The following is a 25008-nucleotide window of genomic DNA, read 5'->3' on the forward strand; positions in this document are numbered from 1 at the left end:
CATTATGGGTAGAGTATCTCTGTTCTGATTCATCATTGGCTCAAAGCATTATGGGTAGAGTCTCTGTTCTGATTCATTAACAGCTCAAAGCATTATGGGAAGAGTCTCTCTGTTCTGATTCATCATTGGCTCAAAGCAATTATGGGTAGAGTCTCTGTTCTGATTCATCATCGGCTCAAAGCATTATGGGTAGAGTCTCTGTTCTGATTCATCATCGGCTCAAAGCATTATGGGTAGAGTCTCTGTTCTGATTCATTAACAGCACAAAGCATTATGGGTAGAGTCTCTCTGTTCTGATTCATCATTGGCTCAAAGCATTATGGGTAGAGTCTCTGTTCTGATTCATCATTGGCTCAAAGCATTATGGGTAGAGTCTCTGTTCTGATTCATCATCGGCTCAAAGCATTATGGGTAGAGTCTCTGTTCTGATTCATTAACAGCTCAAAGCATTATGGGTAGAGTCTCTCTGTTCTGATTCATTAACAGCTCAAAGCATTATGGGTAGAGTCTCTGTTCTGATTCATCATCAGCTCAAAGCATTATGGGTAGAGTCTCTCTGTTCTGATTCATCAACAGCTCAAAGCATTATGGGTAGAGTCTCATCATCAGTTCAAAGCATTATGGGTAGAGTCTCTCTGTTCTGATTCATCATCGGCTCAAAGCATTATGGGTAGAGTCTCTCTGTTCTGATTCATCATCGGCTCAAAGCATTATGGGTAGAGTCTCTGTTCTGATTCATCAACAGCTCAAAGCATTATGGGTAGAGTCTCTCTGTTCTGATTCATTAACAGCTCAAAGCATTATGGGTAGAGTCTCTGTTCTGATTCATCATCAGCTCAAAGCATTATGGGTAGAGTCTCTCTGTTCTGATTCATCAACAGCTCAAAGCATTATGGGTAGAGTCTCATCATCAGTTCAAAGCATTATGGGTAGAGTCTCTCTGTTCTGATTCATCATCGGCTCAAAGCATTATGGGTAGAGTCTCTCTGTTCTGATTCATCATCGGCTCAAAGCATTATGGGTAGAGTCTCTCTGTTCTGATTCATCATCGGCTCAAAGCATTATGGGTAGAGTCTCACTGTTCTGATTCATCATCGGCTCAAAGCATTATGGGTAGAGTCTCTGTTCTGATTCATCATTAGCTCAAAGCATTATGGGTAGAGTCTCTGTTCTGATTCATCATCGGCTCAAAGCATTATGGGTAGAGTCTCATCATCAGCTCAAAGCATTATGGGTAGTCTCTCTGTTCTGATTCATTGTCAGCTCAAAGCATTATGGGTAGAGTCTCACTGTTCTGATTCATCATCGGATCAAAGCATGGGTAGAGTCTCTCTGTTCTGATTCATCGTCAGCTCAAAGCATTATGGGTAGCGTCTCATCATCAGCTCAAAGCATTATGGTAGAGTCTCTGTTCTGATTCATCGTCAGCTCAAAGCATTATGGGTAGAGTCTCATTGTTCTGATTCATCATTGGCTCAAAGCATTATGGGTAGAGTCTCACTGTTCTGATTCATCATCGGCTCAAAGCATTATGGGTAGAGTCTCTGTTCTGATTCATCATTAGCTCAAAGCATTATGGGTAGAGTCTCTGTTCTGATTCATCATTAGCTCAAAGCATTATGGGTAGAGTCTCTCTGTTCTGATTCATCATCAGCTCAAAGCATTATGGGTAGAGTCTCTCTGTTGTGATTCATCATCAGCTCAAAGCATTATTGGTAGAGTCTCTCTGTTCTGATTCATCATCGGCTCAAAGCATTATGGGTAGAGTCTCTCTGTTCTGATTCATCATCGGCTCAAAGCATTATGGGTAGAGTCTCTCTGTTCTGATTCATCAACAGCTCAAAGCATTATGGGTAGAGTCTCATCATCAGCTCAGAGCATTATGGGTATAGTCTCTCTGTTCTGATTCATCAACAGCTCAAAGCATTATGGGTAGAGTCTCTCTGTTCTGATTCATCATTGGCTCAAAGCATTATGGGTAGAGTCTCTGTTCTGATTCATCATCGGCTCAAAGCATTATGGGTAGAGTCTCTGTTCTGATTCATCATTAGCTCAAAGCATTATGGGTAGAGTCTCTCTGTTCTGATTCATCATCGGCTCAAAGCATTATGGGTAGAGTCTCATCATCAGCTCAAAGCATTATGGGTAGTCTCTCTGTTCTGATTCATTGTCAGCTCAAAGCATTATGGGTAGAGTCTCACTGTTCTGATTCATCATCGGATCAAAGCATGGGTAGAGTCTCTCTGTTCTGATTCATCGTCAGCTCAAAGCATTATGGGTAGCGTCTCATCATCAGCTCAAAGCATTATGGTAGAGTCTCTGTTCTGATTCATCGTCAGCTCAAAGCATTATGGGTAGAGTCTCATTGTTCTGATTCATCATTGGCTCAAAGCATTATGGGTAGAGTCTCACTGTTCTGATTCATCATCGGCTCAAAGCATTATGGGTAGAGTCTCTGTTCTGATTCATCATTAGCTCAAAGCATTATGGGTAGAGTCTCTGTTCTGATTCATCATTAGCTCAAAGCATTATGGGTAGAGTCTCTCTGTTCTGATTCATCATCAGCTCAAAGCATTATGGGTAGAGTCTCTCTGTTGTGATTCATCATCAGCTCAAAGCATTATTGGTAGAGTCTCTCTGTTCTGATTCATCATCGGCTCAAAGCATTATGGGTAGAGTCTCTCTGTTCTGATTCATCATCGGCTCAAAGCATTATGGGTAGAGTCTCTCTGTTCTGATTCATCAACAGCTCAAAGCATTATGGGTAGAGTCTCATCATCAGCTCAGAGCATTATGGGTAGAGTCTCTCTGTTCTGATTCATCAACAGCTCAAAGCATTATGGGTAGAGTCTCTCTGTTCTGATTCATCATTGGCTCAAAGCATTATGGGTAGAGTCTCTGTTCTGATTCATCATCGGCTCAAAGCATTATGGGTAGAGTCTCTGTTCTGATTCATCATTAGCTCAAAGCATTATGGGTAGAGTCTCTCTGTTCTGATTCATCATCGGCTCAAAGCATTATGGGTAGAGTCTCTCTGTTCTGATTCATCATCGGCTCAAAGCATTATGGGTAGAGTCTCTCTGTTCTGATTCATCATCAGCTCAAAGCATTATGGGTAGAGTCTCTCTGTTCTGATTCATCATCAGCTCAAAGCATTATGGGTAGAGTCTCATCATCAGCTCAAAGCATTACGGGTAGAGTCTCTCTGTTCTGATTCATCATCAGCTCAAAGCATTATGGGTAGAGTCTCTCTGTTCTGATTCATCATCAGCTCAAAGCATTATGGGTTGAGTCTCTCTGTTCTGATTCATCAACAGCTCAAAGCATTATGGGTAGAGTCTCATCATCAGCTCAAAACATTATGGGTAGAGTCTCTCTGTTCTGATTCATCGTCAGCTCAAAGCATTATGGGTAGAGTCTCATTGTTCTGATTCATCATCGGCTCAAAGCATTATGGGTATCACAGTTTCACTGATGATCCAGTAGGAACCCCAAACCCAGGATAGAGTGGTTGAGTGAATGTGGTCTGGACTGTGTGGATGTGGATCATTGTGTCTCCAGAGACGCTGTAGAAGGACAGAGTTCCTGCACTGTGATCCACATACACTCCTACTCTATAGTGTTTCTGCTTATTCACTGTTCTGCTGATGATGGGCTTTACAGGGAGAACAGTCAGTATGTTATTGTGTATGAATGAGTAACTGTAGGGAGAGCAGGTCAAATTCCAGGACTGATCATTACCTCCAAACACACACTCATCACCCCGTCCCTTCCTGCTGATGCTCTTATATGACACTGATATAAACACACCAACACTGCACTCAATCTCCCAGTAACAGCGTCGATCACTCACACTCTCTCTACACAACACCTGAGGACTCTCATCAAATCTGTCTGGATGATCAGGATACGACTGGAATGTGACAGTGTTAGTAATCACTGTGTTCCTCTCAGACAGACGGAGGCGTTTATTCACTGTGTTCAGATCCAGAGTGATCTGATGGGAATCTGATGGAGATAAAACACATCACAATCAGGAATCATAAATCTGTCCATCTTTTAATCTACACTGTAAACATGATTTCTGCTGCTTGTTAAATGAACTTCATTAAAATGAGTTAAACCACACAATTACTGCACATTCTGTCCTGATTTAATCGAGTAAATCCACTTAAACACGTCAAACTGAAGTTCACTTCATCATTTGTGTTGAACGAACTGAAACTGGGCAGTTCCCAGCATGGTTTGCTCTGGTCTGGATCTATTCCAGAATCTTGAGTTCAGATCTGACGAGTTCATGTAGGATTCGTCTCAGATCTGAACTTGATTTAGGATCTTCTCGTCTCTCACAGAATCTCATCTGTAGTTGTGAATCTTAAAACCTCCATCAGTTTGGTGATCGACTCTCAGGTCTGTTACCAAGAGCAGCTGCTGTGAAGAAACGCTCCAGATTAAAATGGAGGATCAAAACAGCTGTGCTTTAATGAAGTTTTGATCAAAGCCTGTCACTGTATTTCATGAGTCTGTCATTATTCATCAGTGTTTTGTGTCAAAGTGTTCAGAAAGTCTTTCCATCGCTGATCTTCATAGTTCATCATTAACTCTTTCCTGCCAAACACAGAATTTTCCAGGTTTCCATGTTTTCACTGTTACACATCATCTGAATGAGTACAGACTCTGCTTGATTAAAACTCATTTTTAAAACTCGTGATTTTGATCATGAATCATCATCTGTCTGCGTCGATTATCTTTTCATCTTCCAATCTCCAGCGGAACCACTTCAAAATAAAAGTCCCGATAGGAATAATAACTCAAATGGCGGAAAAAAATTTAAAAAACAAAATAAGTACATGATGGATCCGAAATGGTCAATATTCATATTCATGCACTTTTATTAATATTCATTTTTAATCATTTATGGCTAATGATTTATCAGTTTTACTTTTGCTTTCATATATTTATGTACTCATACTTTATAGATTAATTCTTATCATATTTTCAAGGATTTACTTGTTATTGTACCCTTATGGTTATTTTATATTTAAGAGTATGTTATGTTCAATTGTTCTTCAAGTGTTCCAGTGTGACAGCCAGGTCATGCTGACACGTTTGTGGTTAGACATTGGACGCCTGCCAAGTACTGGAGAAGTGATGTTTTTCAGAATTATTGCTCATTTGAATCTGATCAAAATATGTCTGCTGACATTTGCAAAATTCCCTATAGGGGATAAAACAACTATTTTTGACACTGGATCAGTAGATGACGTAATGGGTGAAATTAACCTTTTCTTTTAGAACAAAAACATCAATTTGAGTGGGATGTAAATTTCCCTATATGCTCATGGTACAGTATAAAGCTGACCGGGTCATTAATAATTTGGCTTTTTCCCTCCTTTGCTCTCCTTGGCTCCTACTTCTTGTCTCTTATCTGCAAATGTCTTAATTATTGCTCTTTTTGATCTTCATCTATTAGATACAATACTCTTGATTTTACAATACTCTAAATTTTATTATTAACTATTGACTAATACTTTATGATGGTTATTTTACCTTTTGGTTTTATTAAGTATTTTCATTATCGATTAAAGTTTGCGTGTGAGGCTAAATTTAATTGTAATGAATAAATAATTTTTCATCAACTTTATCTACTGCCTGGATCTCATTTTCACAAGTTTTTGCATCAGTACACAAATAATACTAAAACACACACTTAATTAATACTTATACTGATATAGTGTGGGGGGGGGGGGGGGGGGAACTAAGCTATCTAAATAATGAATTAGTTTTAATAATTAAATAATGATTTTTACAGTTTCAAATAATACTTAAGTTATGACACCAGTGGGGTTGTGCTACAGTGTTTCTGTCGAGTTAGGATGCTTCTGTAATACACTTTTGAGGTTCTGACTGAAACTGCCATGGCCACCAAACAGATGAGACAGGATCTGAAGTTAGGATCTGATGTAATATGTGTGTTGGATTTTGTGGTTTACAAGGACTGAATACTACCAGCATTACGGGCACATTTAAGTTTGAGGACAGGGGTCATGTCCTTGTAATTCAGATTTCATTTACTAATTCCCAGAAGATTCCTCCAAATTTTGGCACCATGTCCTTATATCCCACAAAACCCTGGAATTTTACAGACCCTGCGTCCCAATACCCATACTATCAATCCTAAATAGTGTGTGAGATTAAAGGGTTAGTTCACCCAAAAATGAAGTTTCTGTCATTAATTACTCTCCCCCATGTCGTTCCACACCCGTAAGACCTTCATTCATCTTCAGAACACAAATTAAGATATTTTTGATGAAGTCTGAGTTAATGACTTATGATTTAAACTCATAAACTGAGTTTAAGTTTATGACTCGTCCATAGACAGCAATATAATCAACACTTTCAAGGTCCAGAAAGGCACTAAAGACATCATTAAAACAGTCATGTGACTGCAGCGGCTTGATAAATTTGACGTAGGAGAAATGACTGAAAGCGTTCACAGAGATCAACAGAGGCATTAATAGCTACAGATGATGGTCTGACGAGTTTATTCATCTCAGAGAAGAGAGCTTTAGGTTTGCATTTGGCTTTATTAATGACAGTAGAAAGATGAATGTTAAGTGCTTCTTTATATTTCACTGCTGAATCTGAAAAAGCCACAAACTAGAGGAGAGGATTGTTTATAAAGTCGTTCAGACATTTCGTTTTCATCACTCTAAGTTCATAGGTGAACCAAGGAAAGGAGTGGATGGACGGGACAGTTCTAGTTTTTAATGGAGCAAGGTCATCCGATGCATTACAAATAGATTCATTATAGGTTTAAAGCGTCTCATCAGGGGTCAGGAGGTTAAGTGAGGAAGGAAGAGGGGAAGCAGCAATAGAAACAGAAAAATTATTAGCGGTTACAGATTTCAGGTTACAGTAAGATACAGTAGTTTTAGTTTTTGGCTTTACAAGAGGAAGAGAAAAACCAAAGACAATAAATTTATGATCAGAGATGCCCAATTCATGACCCTGAGCACCAACATTGTAAATACCAATAGAACAAAATCAAGAGTATGAGAATGTAAGTGTGTGGGGAAATCAATGTGCTGATGGTATTAGGGATGGGCATTTTTCCAAAATATTGTATTCGAATATTTGGGCTCGTAAAAAACTAATATTCGAATATTCGTTTATTTAAATGAGGTTAAACGAGAAAGACGTTATTGTTTTATATTTCATCAATATTTTGTAACCATTTCTGAACAAGCTTACGTTTAGGCAATATACACAACAAGCTTACATTATGTCTTAAGGTTTTCTTTTAGTTCAAAGCATTAAACAATATGTGTAAACAGAAAATATTAAGAACAAAAGCATTTAATCTCAAGCAGCACGAGCGGGAAAAATACTAATAAAGCAGACAGCGCCAGTTATTGTACAAAACGTACATAATACACTCGAGTCAGTATATGATTATCGTGTTTATATTGTTTCACATGTTCATGTTGAGAAAAACAATAATATCCACATGCTCGGGTCAGAAAACGAGCCGTGCTGACAGACGTTACAGAGACCCAAAGATAATACATAACTGTATGCTAAGCTAAGTTTCTAACAGTAGCACTGTTTTCTGTTCGTAAATATATCTCCCTCGACGAAACTTAAAGGAAGCATACGTCTCAAAATCATTTTGCTATCAGATAAGTTATCAACTTTGCTCACTCGGGGATATCTTACAGCTGCGCTTACCTGATTTTATGTGCTTTCTCATCATGGTGTTGATATTATGATAACTCGGTTTCATTAATTAATTTGATCAAAAGTAATTCCATTTTGTAAGATCATTTTCATCTAAGTCAGTGGTTCCCAAACTTTTTATCTTGGAGTACCCCCTGAAGGGATTACCATCCTTCTGCGTACCCCCTCTCTTCCACTTCGACTGCAGTCACACCTTTGCCATTAAGGGACAATAATTTGCCCCCTAAATTGATTTTCCAGTGCATTTTTTTACCTTTATGAATAACTTTATAAAATAAATAATGTTTTAAATAAAAAATGTTCAATAGAGAAATATGCAATGATGGTAAAACTAAGTAAAACTTTTAAATATTAAACTAAAACTGCCAGTAGGTGGCAGCAAGTCACTGTTTTTATGAGTGAATCATCGAGTCATTCATTCAGTAACGAATGGCTGTGAATGAATCATTGAATCATTGACTCTCACGATTCGTTCAAAGCCGCAGAATTGTTCACGAAACACAGGCGTGTGTTGTAGTTCTGCTGTGGTTTTCGTCAGAACTATTATTTCACTGCAAAATAGAGTAAATACTGAGTACTGTGTTTAAAATGTAGGCTACAATTTTATTTTTTTTGACCTGTTGTATAATAATGTCACGTTTGCAGTCATGTGGATATTTGGGAACAATTGCATTCTTGCTCGTTATCATCATTAAATACAAGAACTCACACAAGGTATGTTTTTGTATCGGAGAAAGTTTGAGTCTTAAATCGAAATGAATCCATTATCTGTGTCTGTATTTGTTCATGCGAGTAAGTGCTAAATCTCCACTTTTACAAAGGTGCATTGTCGAGAACGGCAGTAATTTAGCGCGATTTAAGGCAGCAGACTGCGCACAATCAATCATATGCATGCTGCTTGTGGATACAGTCATTTTTGACTGCAAATGATGAGGTAATCTGATTAAATGTACTGGATTTACGACATTTTGGCAATTAGAAATACATGCTAGATTTTAATATTATTTTAAGGTAGAATTAAATGAACTACTCAGCATTTTGTTCGCGTACCCCCTATTGTCACCTCACGTACCCCCAGGGGTACGCGTACCCCAGTTTGGGAACCACTGATCTAAGTAATTCCAAACTTTGCGAGGCAGACGACATTATGTGACTATCAAATAAAATAAACTTGTTAAACACGCTCCACAGCGCCACCCGGTGCATTTAGTTATAACTGCGAGTTTTAGTGCTTAGGATTTATAATGGATTCACTGCATTTATGGCCAGCAAAGCAACATAGTAAAATTCAAATAGTATTTTTATTTTTCGAATATTAATTACAGAACGAATATTTGACTATTTGTGCACATCCCTAGATGGGATACATCAAAATAATCCAACACAGACATAAAGTCTTTTTCAGAAGTACAATCAGAATCGACATGTATGTTAAAGTCACCTAGAATTATGATTCTGTCATGCTAGACACATGTGAGAGAGAGAAGTTCAGTCAATTCAGAGAGAAAGTTTGTGTTATACTCTTCTATAAATCAACAGAATCAGAAGTGCAGCAGGGCTTAAATCCTGAGCCTGAACTTTGGAATTCTGAAAATAATTTTCCTTCAAACTCCAAAAAAAAAAAAAATCAATAATATATATATATATATATATATATATATATATATATATCGGACGAACCGTAGCCGTGATAAACATTTCATATACATCTATTTCTCATGGCCATAAGTTGTGTAAATGTGTAAACAACCTGCGCTACCATAGCAACCTGGAATTATCAGAAATGGACACGACTATAATAATATTTTTTAATTTAGAAAAAGAATTAAGAAATTATTATATTAACATAACATATTATATTGCGCGCAATGTTGCTTAGACAGCATTCAAATGAAGTTTATCAATAAATGTTTAAATGTTGTACATTTTTTTTTTAATCTCATCTAACAGTCTTTTAAATCCATTCACTGATCATTTATTTTTTATTTAAAGGTGCCCTCGAATGAAAAATTGAATTTATCTTGGCATAGTTGAATAACAAGAGTTCAGTACATGGAAAAGACATACACTGAGTTTCAAACCCCATTGCTTCCTCTTTCTTATGTAAATCTCATTTGTTTAAAAGACTTCCGGAAAACACGCGGATCTCAACATAACACCGACTGTTACGTAACAGTCGGGATCATTAATATGTACGCCCCAAATATTTGCATATGCCAGCCCATGTTCGAGCATAAGACAAGGAAAGGCAGTATTAACGTCTGGATCTGTGCACAGACAAGGTAAGCAAGCAAGAACAACAGCGAAAAATGGCAGATGGAGCAATAATAACTGACATGATCCATGATAACATGATATTTTTAGTGATATTTGTAAATTGTGTTTCTAAATGTTTCGTTAGCATGTTGTTAATGTACTGTTAAATGAGGTTAAAGTTACCATTGTTTATTACTGTGTTCACGGAGACAAGAGCAGTCGCTATTTTCTTTTTTAAACACTTGCAGTCTGTATAATTCATAAACACAACTTCATTCTTTATAAATCTCTCCAACAGTGTAGCATTAGCCGTTAGTCACAGAGTATAGCCTCAAACTCACACAGAATCAAACGTTAACATCAAAATAAATACTTTACTCACATAATTCGAAGCATGCACACCGCATGCATGACGAACATCTTGTAAAGATCCATTTGAGGGTTATATTAGCTGTGTGAACTTTGTAAATGCGCTGTAATATAGTCGAGAGCTCGTGAGGCAGGGGGCACACGAATTAAAGGGGCGGCGCGTTGAAAAAATCAGTGTATAGTTAATGATGCCCCAAAATAGGCAGTTAAAAAAATTAATAAAAAAAATCTATGGGGTATTTTGCGCTGAAACTTCACAGACACATTCAGGAGACACCTTAGACTTATATTACATTTTGTGAAAAAGCATTCTTGGGCACCTTTAATGTTTATATTATTATTTGTTACATTTGTACATTTATTTGCTTTATTTTCCCCTTCATTTCCCATATTACTGTAAATGCCCATTCATGGCAATAAAGTTTTGAGTTTATGATTGTTTCTGTAGCCTATTTCTGACTACAGTAGCTTAAATGAGCGTCTGTTTTTTACTTGTAGCCCCTCGTGCCTGTGAAATATTTAGTTTATTACTCGTATATAACCCATGAAAGCTTTATTTATGATTTTATTTTATTTCTGTAGACACACAGGAATTTTACAGGAAGTTCATTTATGGGAATTTATATAGGTTAATAATCATTCCTTAATTCCACCCTTATTTTTCATTCTTAATTAAAAATATATTTCATTTCTGAAAATTCCAGTTTGCTATGGTTGCACAGGTTGTTTACATATTTAACTCGTAGCAACGAGAAATAGATGTCGTTCTCCCACCATTTGATCTCGAGGCCACGACTTTACATCACATGGCCACGACAAAATGAACAGAACATGTCCCCTCACGGTCACCGTAGTTTAAAGTCACCTATTGTTATGATTCTGTCATGCTGGTCACATGTGAGAGTGAGAAGTTCAGTCAATTCAGAGAGAAAGTTTGTGTTATACTCTTCTATAAATCAACAGAATCAGAAGTGCAGCAGGACTAGCGAGTTTAAATGATAGACATTCAAAGCTAGAAACATCAATAACATCATATTTGATCATTTTATAATTGTTCTTAAAGAGCACAGCCAGACCACCACCTCTGCCAGTGAGACGAGGTCTTGTCAGAGAACTATATCCAGGTGGGGTTAAAGGTTAAGCTCAATGAAATCATCAGACATTTGCCAGGTTTCAGTTAGAAATAGTAAATCCAGATTTCTCTCAACTATAATGTCATTCAGCAGCGTTCGCTTGCCTGTCAAGCAGCGAGTGTTCAAAAGAGCACAGTTGTGTCTCTGGTTAAAGGGATGGTTCACCCAAAAATGAAAATTACCCCATGATTTACTCACCCTCAAGCCATCCTAGGTGTATATGACATTATTCTCTCAGACGAATACATTCAGAGTTATATTAAATAATGTCCAATGTTTATAATGGGAGTGGATGGTGGCCCAAATTTGAAGCCTAAATAATTGCAAAATAATTGGGGTCGAAGCAGCAGGCAGGCAGCAGGCAGAAAACAATAGTTCATGAAACAATGCAAAGGGTCAGAGATAGGCAGCAATAATCCACAAGAGAGAGAACAGTCCAAGGTCAAACACAGTAATCCAACAAGCGAAAATAGAATGCTCAGAAATGTCAGCCAGGGCAAGAACAAGACTTTGCAACGTGTCTGTGTGAAATGGCCTCTTAAATAGTTCAGGTAACAAGGTGCAGCTGGGCTTGTGATCAGAGCCAGGTACGGGGCTTCTGGGAAATGGAGTGAAAGTCATTATTTCGGTGATGGCGACCTCTGGTGACGATCGGGAGGAACCACAGAGGCCGGATTCATTACACCATCATACGCGCGTTCATGAGAAAGTGGCGTCCCAGCTTATGATGTAAGACATAGGGACGGGAATTTTTCTGAAATATTGTATTAGAATATTTGGGCTCATAAAAAAACTAATATATTCAAATCATTTAAATGACGTTAAAAGAGAAAGACGTTATTTTTTATATTCATCAAGTTTTTGTAATCATTTCTGAACAAGCTTACAATTAGGCAATATACACAACAAGCTTACATTATATCTTAAGCTTTTCTTTTAGTTCAAAGCATTAAACAATATGTGCAAACAAAATATATAAAGAACAAAAATTATTTAAAGCTCAAGCAGCACAAACGGGAAAAACACTAATAACCCAGCAAACACGGGACGTCCCCCGGACGTTGTGAACGTCCATTTAGGTCCGCAGTAGGTCCGCTTTGTAACGTTCGCTGGCAGACGTTCTGAGGACATTCAAGTCCTTGCCAGTTTGCAAAAGTCCTACTGACGTCCCTCATCTGGTATATCCTTAACAACATTTGCAAAAACCAGTCGCCCATGCGTTGCCTTTTATCAACAGACCTGACACCTTTTGCAACTCAGACAAAGGACAAATTAAACTAAACCTATTGGATTTAAAATGGGTCATGTTCCTTAAAAATCCCTTTAAATATGATAATGGATTTTACAGAAACCATGACTGTTTTGTTGTGCAGGTTGATATTATGGTTTTACTGCAAGTAAAAATAGTAGGTCTATTTGAATTCGGGTCATTCTACAGAAACGTCCACTTTTGGTATGACAAAATGTCTTGCAATGTATTTCTTTTTCTAACATTTAGACTACATTATTATATTACACATTGACTTTATGAATACAAATGGCAGCATAATGAATTTTTATATATTTATTTGCATTTATTTAAAGACAGCATGTACCCTTTTTTTTTTTTTGGTCACTGGTTACTTTATTCTCTGGCATTTTAAAACGTGTTTATGAAATATTATTTCTCAATTTTTTTCAGCTCATGCACTAAGAGTTACAGAATAATAATGATAATGCAAAAAATAAGGAGATTGTGTGTGTTTTTTTTCTATCAGGTTAGTTAAAAGTGTGATTGAATGATGTTAAAGGTGCCCTAGAACTTTTTTTTAAAAGATGTAATATAAGTCTAAGGTGTCCCCTGAATGTGTCTGTGAAGTTTCAGCTCAAAATACCCCATAGATTTTTTTTAATTCATTTTTTTAACTGCCTATTTTGGGGCATCATTAAATATGAGCCGATTCATGCTGCGGCCCCTTTAAATCTGGCGCTTTAAAACCACCACTGCTTTGTTCATTCAGAACGCAGAAACAATATTCTCATGTCCCACACATTCGGCCACCTCCAACAGCACATCTTCCACAGGCTCTCCAGCATTCATGACACACCTGATGCTGTGACGGAGTGACAGAGATGACGCCTACACACTCACGTGTGATGCCATCTCAGTGTGTGTGTGTGTGTGTGTGTGTGAGTTTGAGAGAGTGTGTGTTTGTAGACCTACACTTTCGTAGTCCTGCTGTCATCATGACCTCTCCTCCATGATCCACACTATGAACACACAAACACACATTAACGTAGATCTGCATCATTCACACACACGTTCAGTTTGTCATTATTAGTGTTTGACATACTTGAGTATCTGCAGTTTATAGTTTGAATCCTCCAGTTTGAGGTTGAGCAGCTGCACTCCTGATCGTCCTGGGTGATTGTAGCTCAGATCCAGCTCTCTCAGGTGTGAGGGGTTTGAACTCAGAGCTGAAGACACATAACCACAGCCTTCCTCTGTCACCATACAGCCAGACAACCTGCAGACACACACAGATCATCTACAGACACACACAGTCAGATCATCTACAGACACACACACTCAGGTCAGATCATTTACAGACACACACAGTCAGATCATCTACAGACACACACAGGCGGACCATGTTGAAAATCCCTATGAGACTGTTGATGTCACTGAAGCCCCGCCCACTTTGACAACTGCAGCCGGTTGTGACCTGTTGTGCAGTATCCTAAGAGTCATTTACATGGTCCTTCGAGCCAGAGCTGAGTGTTCCAATTGACCAAGATCGATCAATTAGCCAATGCCATGTATCATCTTGTCGACAGTCTATCTTGAGGACTATGAGAGGACACTTCCTAGTTCGAAGCCCTCTCGTACCAGTCCTTCAGTTTCCTCAGCCCCAGTCTAGAGCAGTACCTGATCTTATTCTGAATCTTGTGGCTCTCTCTTACTGGAGATGAAGGAGCTTGTTATGGAATTGGGCCAAAGTGTGAAGCAGATAAATAGTAAAGTTAATTGTATGTGCTCTTCAGGGATCATATGGTCCTGTTGAACTTGATGGTAATTCCATTAGGAGAGAGTTGCATGAATTTTGTGATGCCTCTGAACAAGCTTATGGGTCAGTAGCCTACCTGAGCATTGTAAACCATGAGAGTGAAGTTCTAGTCTCCTCTGTGATGGCACAATCAAGAGTTGCCCCTCCTAAAACAAATTCCATACCTCATCTTGAATTGTGTGCTGTCCTCACCGGGGTTCAGTTAGCAAATTTGTTGCAGAGGGAACTTAATCTGCTTATTCAGCAAACAAAACTGTGGTCTGATTCAATGACTGTCCTCAACTGGACTCATTCTGATTAGGGATGTCGACTTACACAAATTTCCATGATTGATCACTGTTTAAATTAACGATCAATTAATCGATTAATCGCTAACTTTAATACTGCAATATGCGTCTACTGTAGTGGCATATAACCAACATCATGACAGGGTGTGCAAATGCTGCTCAAAACGCCATGTTCCTCAACAAAGAATGACAAGGGATTTTAATCTAAATAAAGGGCTAGTAGGATTGTAAAATGAGTCGATGTGATTAATCATATATTAAATTAAATATTTAATAATCAAATATAACGACTAATACAACCTGTCAACAACGCCGCCTCAGGTGCGTGCTTGTCAGAATGTGTACTGTTGTGAACACACAACGCACTTAAAAATGGCATCTAAACCCAATGAATTCACAACGATTTATTAAAATAGTTTTCTCATTGATGTTATGTAATATGACAGTCCCAATCATAGTCTTTATTAGTTGTGCATTGCTATTTGAGCTGCGTGCGCTGAAGCTGATCAAGGCACGCATTAATTATTAACCAAATGCATCCTATATGAGATAAATCAGATAGCCTATAGATAGGCCTGCACAAAATAAACAAAATATTACAACTTACATTTGCACAAAACAAAAGGCTGTGAATGCGCAAACTTACAGTCATGATGAAGGTGCAACTCTAGCTGTAAAATGGTCCCAAACATAACTCCGGCGCATTTGCTTCTTTTTCCCCGTGTCTGCTTTACATGTTTCGCGGTTGAACAGCATACATGCTCATGAACATGCTTAATTGACGATTGATTAGTTTTATCAATTAAATGTATTATCAACAAATACTCAATCGTCGATTAATCGACGACATCCCTAATTCTGATACATGTCGCTACAGTAATTGTTGCTAATCGCATTACTGAAATCCTAGAACAGGGGTCTCCAAACTCAGTCCTGGAGGGCCACTGTCCTGCAGAGTTTGGGGTTGGAGCTAAACTCTGCAGGACAGTGGCCCTCCAGGACTAAGTTTGGAGACTCCAGTCCTAGAGCACTTTACTCATGAATAATGGCGCTATGTTGACACGAACAGCAATCCAGCTGATGACATCACCAGAGGCAAGAGCCTTACTGATCTAGCCAAGCTTAACCATTGGTGTCAAGGCCCTTCTTTCCTTTATTCTGACCAAGATCAGTGGCCAAGATTCCCTGACAGGATTGAGAACTCAATTGATGCTGCAGAGCTAAGAAAGCCTTTGTTCTGTGGCATCACTAATGCTGAAGAGAACCCTTTGACTTTAAATGTTCAGCAATATGAATCATGTAATGAGCTCACTCTTCTCTTGACAAGACTCAGATTCAACTTCTCCTCTTGCAACAGACCCAAAGAAAGGATTTTGAAAGGAGGTGGAGTTTTTTCCCCATCCTTTCCGAACTGTATGAAAGATTATTTTATAGAAGGTTCGAGTGGTGTGTGTATGGGAGGAAATGGAAACAAGCTGGCATTGTGTGTCCACAGGCGCGGAGCAAGCGTATTCAGTTCATTCCTATGGAAGCTGAGCATCTTCAGGCTCGTGAGAGTGAAGTTCAACATCCATAAGAATGAGTTGAAAACGCTCATTCTGCTCTGCACCGTATACGCACACGCAGCGTCATCTCGCAACTGCGGTTAAAAATAAGCTCAGAATCGATTCTGAAATTCTCAGAATTGATCCAGAATCGTTGAAGAGAGAATCACGATGCATCCATTTTTTTTCTCCCAGCCCTACCCCTTATGCTCCACATTTTGGAGGAATGTGGGTGAGGGAAATCCAATCTATCAAGGCTGCACTTCGAGCTACTTTAGGAAGTTGTAACGGAAGAGGTTCCAACAACTGTATTTGGCAAAGTTGAAGAAATATAGAATTCTAAACCTTTAGGATATGTCTCTTCTAGTGCACATGATTTGGATACTGCTACTCCCAATTTGCTCAATTTTGCCCAATTTGCTGACAAACACACACACACACACACACACACACACACACACACACACACACACACACACACACAGATCATCTACAGACACACATGAACATTATGGCCATCTGACTGTAAAATATTTCTAATATGTTCTTAAATACCTCAGGATCTGCAGCTGACAGTTTGGACTCTTCAGTCCATCAGAAATGAAGTTGACACCAGAGTCCTGTAGGTCACTGTTATTCAGATCCAGCTCTCTCAGGACAGAGTTTGAGGATTGTAGAGCTGAAGACAAACTGTCACAACACCAAGCAGTGAGATTACAGAGAGCAAGTCTGAAAGAGAGCAGAAGAAACACATCAACAGTCAAATCATCTACAGACACACATGAACATTGTAACCGTCTGACTGTACTTTATCCATTATATGTTCTTAAATACCTCAGGATCTGCAGCTGACAGTTTGGACTCTTCAGTCCATCAGAAATGAAGCTGACACCAGAGTCCTGTAGGTCATTGTTACTCAGATCCAGCTCTCTCAGGACAAAGTTTGAGGATTGTAGAGCTGAAGACACAATTTCACAACGCTGAGCAGTGAGATTACAGCCAGCAAGTCTGAAAGAGAGCAGAAGAAACACATCAACAGTCAAATCATCTACAGACACACATTAACATTGTGACCGTCTGACTGTAGTTTATCCATTATATGTTCTTAAATACCTCAGGATCTGCAGCTGACAGTTTGGACTCTTCAGACCATCAGAAATGAAGCTGACACCAGAGTCCTGTAGGTCATTGTTACTCAGATCCAGCTCTCTCAGGACAGAGTTTGAGGATTGTAGAGCTGAAGACAAACTGTCACAACACTGAGGAGTGAGATTACAGCCAGAAAATCTGGAAGAGATGAAATATTAAAATAAATAAATAAAACAATAAGACATGTACAGTGGGTTTCCAGTTTTCTGGCCTCAGGAACGTAGGATGCCATGATCTGAACACTGAATCACAATACAATGAGCTCCTGAGAGTGCGATAATCTGATCACTTTATCATTCAGATTAATATCTGAAATCAGATGAGCTCCTGACTGTTTCTTCAGAATATTAGAAATTTTGAAAAATGTAGTAAAGTTTTCTGAGGGTATAAAATATAAAAGTTTTGAGAGACTCTCCAGACAGCTGTGCATTTACTTATTTACCATTATTTACTGGATTAAATCGTTATTGCCAAATTGTTAATTTGATAAGTATTTTTATTTTCCCACTATTTGGTGGTTCAGTTGTATTAGTTTGAGTCAATGGTGTTCACAGGCACAGTAACTTGCTTAACACAGTAACTTGTTAGGGGTTGCACGACTAATCGACTTTAATACTCTGCCATGACGCTTTAAACATGACGCCGACTAGTCGCTGGTCATGGCCTATAAAGGGCACAACAGGATCAGAAATCTGTGAAGTCCACATTTATGCTCCATATCAAACAGTTAATGACAAATAAATGCAATCTTCAAGAGCGCTCCACAAGACATGATTGATTATACCATCTGGATTCTCAATATTGATCGGATGAATGTAGAATTAACTAATGTGTTCATATAAATGTAATCTTTACTGTGCTACTTTATCTGTCTGATTTAGAAAGAGCAGAAATCTGTGAGAAATATAATGACCTAAAGACAAAAGAACTGTTGTGAACATGGAGTATGGCACATCATTATTAGTACACATCTGGCTGTCTTTATATAGTTTTAATGTGGGATTGTAAGGGGCGGGTAGAGATGGACTAAATACTCTTCAGACTAACAACATACTGTATTGCAGTAGATGTAAGGATTAAACTATCATATTAAACACAGGCTCTATTTGATTACATTTTGTGCATTTATTATTGTACATTTCTAATAGCTCATTTGTTTATTAATGACATCATCATCGACTAGTTGACATCGACTTGACTTTAATCACATAAATGTCGACTTTTAAAAAAATCTGAAGTCAGTCAACCCCTACTGCATGTTGGGAATGAAACTCTCTGAGAGCTGCTTAAAGCTGCTGTCCGTAACTTTTTTTGGTTAAAAATATTCCAAAATGAATTTTTGAGCAAAGCCATAACCAATCACTGTTCAAAACTATCTCCTTACCTTAGCTTGATTCACAACGGTAAGCTTGTAATAATGTTTTATGATCTGATTGATACTGGTATGAATTCATGGAAAATACGAGTTTGCTGACGTTTGTCTTTGCGTCATTACGTCACGTCAGTAAACAGAAAGGAGTCCTGGCTAGTAGGCTATATGGCGTGTGCGGTGGATACTCCTGTAGCGCATCATTTGTAGCCTCTTCTTACAGCAGCTGGAATGGATTTAAACTTGGGATGGTGGCTTGTAATCCAGAAAGTTCAAAACGACAATCATCACTGACAACTGTGGTAAAAAGTAAAAGACTTCAGACTGCGGAGAGCCAGTAAAAAAGAAAGCGACCGGGCTTGTGCAAAAAGCGAATAAATGTCGGCAGGGCTTTTGAAAGGTGGCGTGACCAAAGGGAGATGGCTATTTTTCTGCTGGACAGGTTAAGACATTTCAATTGTTCACTGGGTAATAAGGTTACAGTAGCACACGTTCTCGCTTAATCCATAGTTATGAATAACGATAATACGAACTACATACACAGTCACGCAAAGTTGATGTTTTTAACATTAACAGTTCCAGTACAAAGTATAATGATTTGCACCATTGACAGCGTGATTTATTGTAAAACTTTTTTTCAGTTTGTCAGAACAAAAGTGGGTGACATGTTACTTCTTCAGATGACATTTTCTGGTGAAACTTCTTATTTTTGGACACATACAAGACGTTGAATCTGTAATTGCGATGTCCACTTACATTATTCTGTGTGCACAAGAAAACTTAAGTTAGATAACATAAGTTAACTTAAAGGTTTTTTTTCCAGTGTTTAATTTTAGTTTTAGTATAACATAATACCATGCATATTTATATTTTTATTTATTTAAAGCAACTAAACCAATGTATATTTGGCATGCAAGGTTTAATGCTATAGAAGTGCAATAGAAGTTTTTCAGAAAGAGTGTTTTCAGCTTGTTTGTTTTGATATAACAATATGGCATGCAGTCGCTTCAAATAATGGCATAAAGCTATTCAAAACATCATTTAGTGTAAATTGTGATCATTGTAATTAATAATCGCAATTACAATTTCAGAGGAATAATCAACGATTATGATTTTTGTCATAATCATGCAGCCCTACTAGACCATGACAAAAACATTAATAATTCTGATAACCTGCAATTCTAATGTAAATCATTTGCTGTTTTGTTTGTATAATCGCTCCAGTGAACTAGCTGTTGTTGTGTTTGTATTAATTTTGATGAACACAATAAAGAGTTGGGACATGTGGGCTTTTCTTTGTTCTTTTTACAGAGTTATTTCTAAAACTCAGTGAGATTTACATCACAGTTTAGAGTTCTCTAGAATGAGTGGCCAACTAGTGCTTATTCCTGGGTTTACTATCATTACAAAGTTGCTTGTCACTCAAAAAGAGTATTTGATGGAAGCAAACTGCCAAAATGACTCTTTTCTACTTCCTCCTGATTACTTCTGGAAGCAGAACAGCAGCGGTGAGCAATGAGGAGACGAGGAGAGAGACGCAATGACATCAGCCGATCAAAACAGACGTCATTTATCATAAACCGAGCGTTTCTGACAGACGGTCACAATGAGGGTGGAGAAATTCATGTTTTGAACATGTTTTGTGCAAAAATATCTAAACATTCTTAAATCAAGATAAATTTACTTCAGGAGAAAAGTGACATAAAGTCTTATTTTCTGAAAAGAAAAAAGTAAAAATTGCCAAAGGGCAATATTCTAAATTGACCTATTTGTTTCCTTTTTTTTTTCCTTTTATTTTTTTGTACTACATTTCTCACAAATCCCAGCAACTTACATTACCATATTTGGTGTACTACATTACCCATAATTCCCTGGTCAAGGTCTATAAATAGACCTCATTTCCTGCCTTTGTTCTTTTGCATTGGTGAGGAGGGGGTGTTTGAATGGACACCCAACTATGTCCTTTGAGTTCTTTAGGATGCGTTAAGTAAGTTTGTTTTTGACAATTGTATGGTTTGAATTTGTTTACTTGAATTACTTGGATTGGGTTTAATAATCATCTTGGATTGAATATGTATTGTTAATGTTTATTTATGAATTGTTTGTTTGAGTCTGATTATCTCTTTGTATGGTTTTAGTGACTAAGGACCATCCTGTTCATCCTATACATCCTGTTCATTCTATCCATCCTGATCATCCTATCCATCCTGTTAATCCTGTCTTATGAACATCTGTCATGTGAATTTGCTCCCTGTATCTTTGTGCTTTGGGTCATCCAAAGAAGTCAAGACTCAAGCATCCTGAACTAAATAAATTAAAGACTGTAAGGATTAGAACTTTTCCAGTGTTTTAATCAGACACACCACCTACAAGTCTCTACAATTCTGACGAACTTTGGATTTTAACATCTAAAATCCAACAGGCAAGAAAAATAATCTTGTTGTCCCTTTAAATTAAGATTATTTTTCTTCCCTCATTGGCAGATATTTTTATGTGTGACTATTTCATGTACATGTGTGACCTGTTGAAATGTAAGGTAAATCTTTTATTTTTACATTTAATGTGGTCTCAATGCTGTCAGAGTAAATGTTTTAGAAAACTAGATCTTTATCACTCATAATATTCCCATTCACAGTAATCCACCTTCTCTATCGTTTCATTTATTTTATGGCATAATCATGCCTCTTTAAATATATAATAATGTAAAACACTGGCTAGTGCTGTACAGTAAAAAGTAAGCACACTTCAAGCACAGCCGTCACTGTAATAGTTCACTGTAACAGCCGTCAAATAGCTGAACATTAAGCATTTATGATGAATAATTACTGAAGATTAAATGTCATAATGATATATGATTATTGCTATTAATATTAGCAGTAATTTATGTCATTTTATCTTCATTCACAAGTGAAAATGTCTCAATTCCAGCTTTACTGATCAATGGTGTCGACCGTCCCTTTGCGCCACCTGGTGGTGATTTCACCAACGAGTTTCACACGTGACTGGGTTGTGTTTACCCGCGGCGGTAACAGGCATTTTAGTGACTATCTACTGTATTAAAGAGGCGTGTCGTGACCCTTTAAGATCCTGTTATTGAGGAGAAAATCTCTCATTTAGGAACATTTATTTTAAAGGTGTCAGATTCATTATTAAATATGATACTTTAGTCAATGATTAAACACTCACAGAGCTTTTCTGCAGTTGATCACAGCTGGTATCAGTCTTCTTCTCCCCTCATCTGATGTGTTGTATTTCATGGGGTTCAGCTCATCCAGCGGCTCCTCTGACATCTGAATCATGTAGTAGATTGTTGAGCAGTGAGACGGAGAGAGTTTCTTCTTTGAGTGTTTGTCTGATTTCACAAACTCCTGAATCTCTCTGGACAGAGACTGATCTTTGACTTCCAGCAGACAGAGGAACAGATTGATGGACGTTTCAGTGGAGAGAACTCTATATTCATCTTTGATCATCTTTTTAATATACTGTGTGATTTCTCTGATGCTCTCTGAGCTGTTCTCTGTGTGTGTCAGTAGATCCTGTAAGACTCTCTGATTGGACTCCAGTGAGACGCCCAGCAGGAACCGCAGGAACAGATCCAGTTGTCCATTCTCACTCCTGAGGGCTTTATTTACTGCTGATGTTAGTAGAGAATACAGAGAGTCTTTATAAGATCTGTAAACTCTGAGTTCATCCAGTGGTTTCTTGTTCTTGATCACATGGTAGTAAAACACATAGAAAGCAGCGAGAAACTCCTGAAAGCTCAGATGAATGAAGCTGTAGACTTTCCTCTGATGAATCACAGATTCCTCCTTAAAGATCTCAGTGCAAATCCCAGAATACACTGAGGCGTCAGTGACGTCTATGCCGCTCTCTCTCAGGTCCTCCTCATAGAACATCACATTGCCCTTCATCAGCTGATTGAAAGCCACTTCAGCAAGTTTCACAATCACTTCTCTGTTGGACTGCAGCAGTTTCTCTGGATCTCTCTCTTCATACTTCTGATTCCTCATGTTGATCTGAATCAGCAGGAAGTGGATGTACATTTCAGTCAGAGTTTGAGGGATTTCTGCACTCAGATCTTCTTTCAGGAGCTTCTGAAGCACAGTGGATGAGATCCAGCAGAAGACGGGTATGTGGCACATGATGTGGAGGCTTCTTGCTCTTCTGATGTGTGAGATGATTCTGCTGGCTTGATGCTCATCACTGATTCTCTTCCTGAAATATTCCTCCTTCTGAGGGTCATTGAATCCCTGAATCTCTGTCAGACGGTTGATGTATTTGGAGGGGATCTGATTGGATGCTGCTGGTCTGGAGGTGATCCAGATGAGAGCAGAGGGAAGCAGCTCTCCTGTCATGAGATTTGACATCAACACACCCACTGATGAAGTCTCTGTCACTTCAGAAACTTTCTCTGACATCAACACACCCACTGATGAAGTCTCAGTCACATCAGAAACTGATGAAGACTCGGTCACATCAGAAACTTTCTGAGCGTTTGAAAACATCAGTGTGATTCTGCTTTCATCCAGACCATCAAAGATGAACACAACTTTACTCTCCTCATAAATCTTTGAGTCCAGATCTTGAAGTTCAGGATGAAAGTCCAGCAGAAGTCTGTGAAGACTGTACTGATGATCTCGGATCAAGTTCAGCTCTCGAAATGGAAGCACAAACATGAAATCTACATCCTGATTGGTTTTTCCCTCAGCCCAGTCCAGAATGAACTTCTGCACAGAGACGGTTTTTCCGATTCCAGCGATGCCTTTAGTAAGAACAGTCTTGATCTGGTGTTTCTCCTCACATCCTGGTTCAGCTGAGGCTTTAAAGATGTCATTGCAGTAGATTGGAGTATCTTGTGAGTGTTGTGTTCTGGCTGTTTTCTCCATCTGGAAAACCTCATGTTCTTCATTCACTCCTTCACTCTCTCCCTCTATGATGTAGAGCTGTGTGTAGATCCTGTTCAGGAGGGTTTCATTCTCCTGGAGGTTCAGTCCCTCAAATAATCTCTCATACTTGTTCTTCATGCTGGTTTTGAGCTGGTCTTTGACTCTCTGGAGTTCATCATCTACTGCTTGAGGAGAATCCTGGTCTCCAGTCTGATCATCTCTGATTAGGAAACAAAATGCAAACATAAAAACATGTTCATCAATAAATCATGCAAGGAACAGCAACACATTTAAGAGAGAGGTGTCAGTTTAACAGACTCCTGTTATATTCCACATATTTACATTAAACTTTAACATATTTTCTGGAATTTAAGTCACATTTTCTATCATCTGAAATGTGCTGCATCTTATATTTGTCTGTTTTGGACTCTTATGTAGAAGTTTTGGTCTCTCAGATTCCTGTCCTAGTTTTGTCTTCATTACTTGGACTTTAAAAGACACTTAATATTCAGAAATATTATTTGATGTGACGGCACTGAAACTATCAGAAGAGAACAAAACATGAACTGAACAGCTGAATAATGACACGACTGTCTTCTGTAGACCCAGCTAACAAGGAACGTTCCCAGAACATTCACTAACGTTCTTTAAAAGTTGTGTGAATGTTAGTACAAAACGTTATTAAAATAATGTTTTTAGAACGTCCTTATAATGTTATTAACGTTCTTTTAACTATTAGAGAAAACGTTCTTAGAACAACGTTCTCGGAACGTCCTTACAATGTTATTAGTACTTTCTGAATGTTGTCATAATGTTACCATAAAACGTTCTGGGAACAACGTTCTTGCAACATCTTTAGGACGTTATTTGTACTTGATGAACGTTCTCATAATGTTGAGAGAAAACGTTATTAGAACAACATTCTCAGAACGTCCTTATAATGTTATTAGTACTTTCTGAATGTTGTCATAATGTTATCATAAAACGTTCTGGGAACAACATTCTTGCAACATCTTTAGGACGTTATTTGTACTTGATGAACGTTCTCATAATGTTGAGAGAAACTTGAGGGATGCAATGAAAAATTAGCAAATGTGTCTTTCCTTAACTATTTCTTCTTATGTATACACACACACTTTAATAAACAGATTTTGCCATACTAGCAGTATTATAGTTTTCATTAATATTTTGAATTCAATTTAATTTTTTTACATTTTCTGCTTTCATT

At 38.0% G+C, this 25008-nt stretch overlaps 1 protein-coding gene across 10 annotated transcripts in view; it reads right to left on the minus strand.

The window, feature by feature from the left end:
* Positions 1-25008, minus strand: part of LOC125261444 (NACHT, LRR and PYD domains-containing protein 12-like) — a 59663-nt gene that overhangs the window by 14592 nt on the left and 20063 nt on the right. For 2 of the 10 annotated variants that reach the window (XM_048179990.1, XM_048179991.1), the window contains exons 3-9: positions 22081-24000; positions 17490-17663; positions 17211-17384; positions 16932-17105; positions 13832-14005; positions 13702-13748; positions 3461-4008 (exon numbers count right to left, since the gene is read on the minus strand). In XM_048179990.1, the coding sequence (XP_048035947.1) occupies positions 3461-4008; positions 13702-13748; positions 13832-14005; positions 16932-17105; positions 17211-17384; positions 17490-17663; positions 22081-24000 (3211 nt within the window). Of the gene's footprint in view, positions 1-3460; positions 4009-13662; positions 13749-13831; positions 14006-16931; positions 17106-17210; positions 17385-17489; positions 17664-22080; positions 24001-25008 lie in introns of those variants that run through there. The other 8 variants (XM_048179998.1, XM_048179997.1, XM_048179992.1 and 5 more) reach the window with 7 other exon arrangements.

The sequence above is a fragment of the Megalobrama amblycephala genome, unplaced genomic scaffold (genome assembly GCF_018812025.1).
Source record: "Megalobrama amblycephala isolate DHTTF-2021 unplaced genomic scaffold, ASM1881202v1 scaffold415, whole genome shotgun sequence".
NCBI lineage: Eukaryota > Metazoa > Chordata > Actinopteri > Cypriniformes > Xenocyprididae > Megalobrama > Megalobrama amblycephala.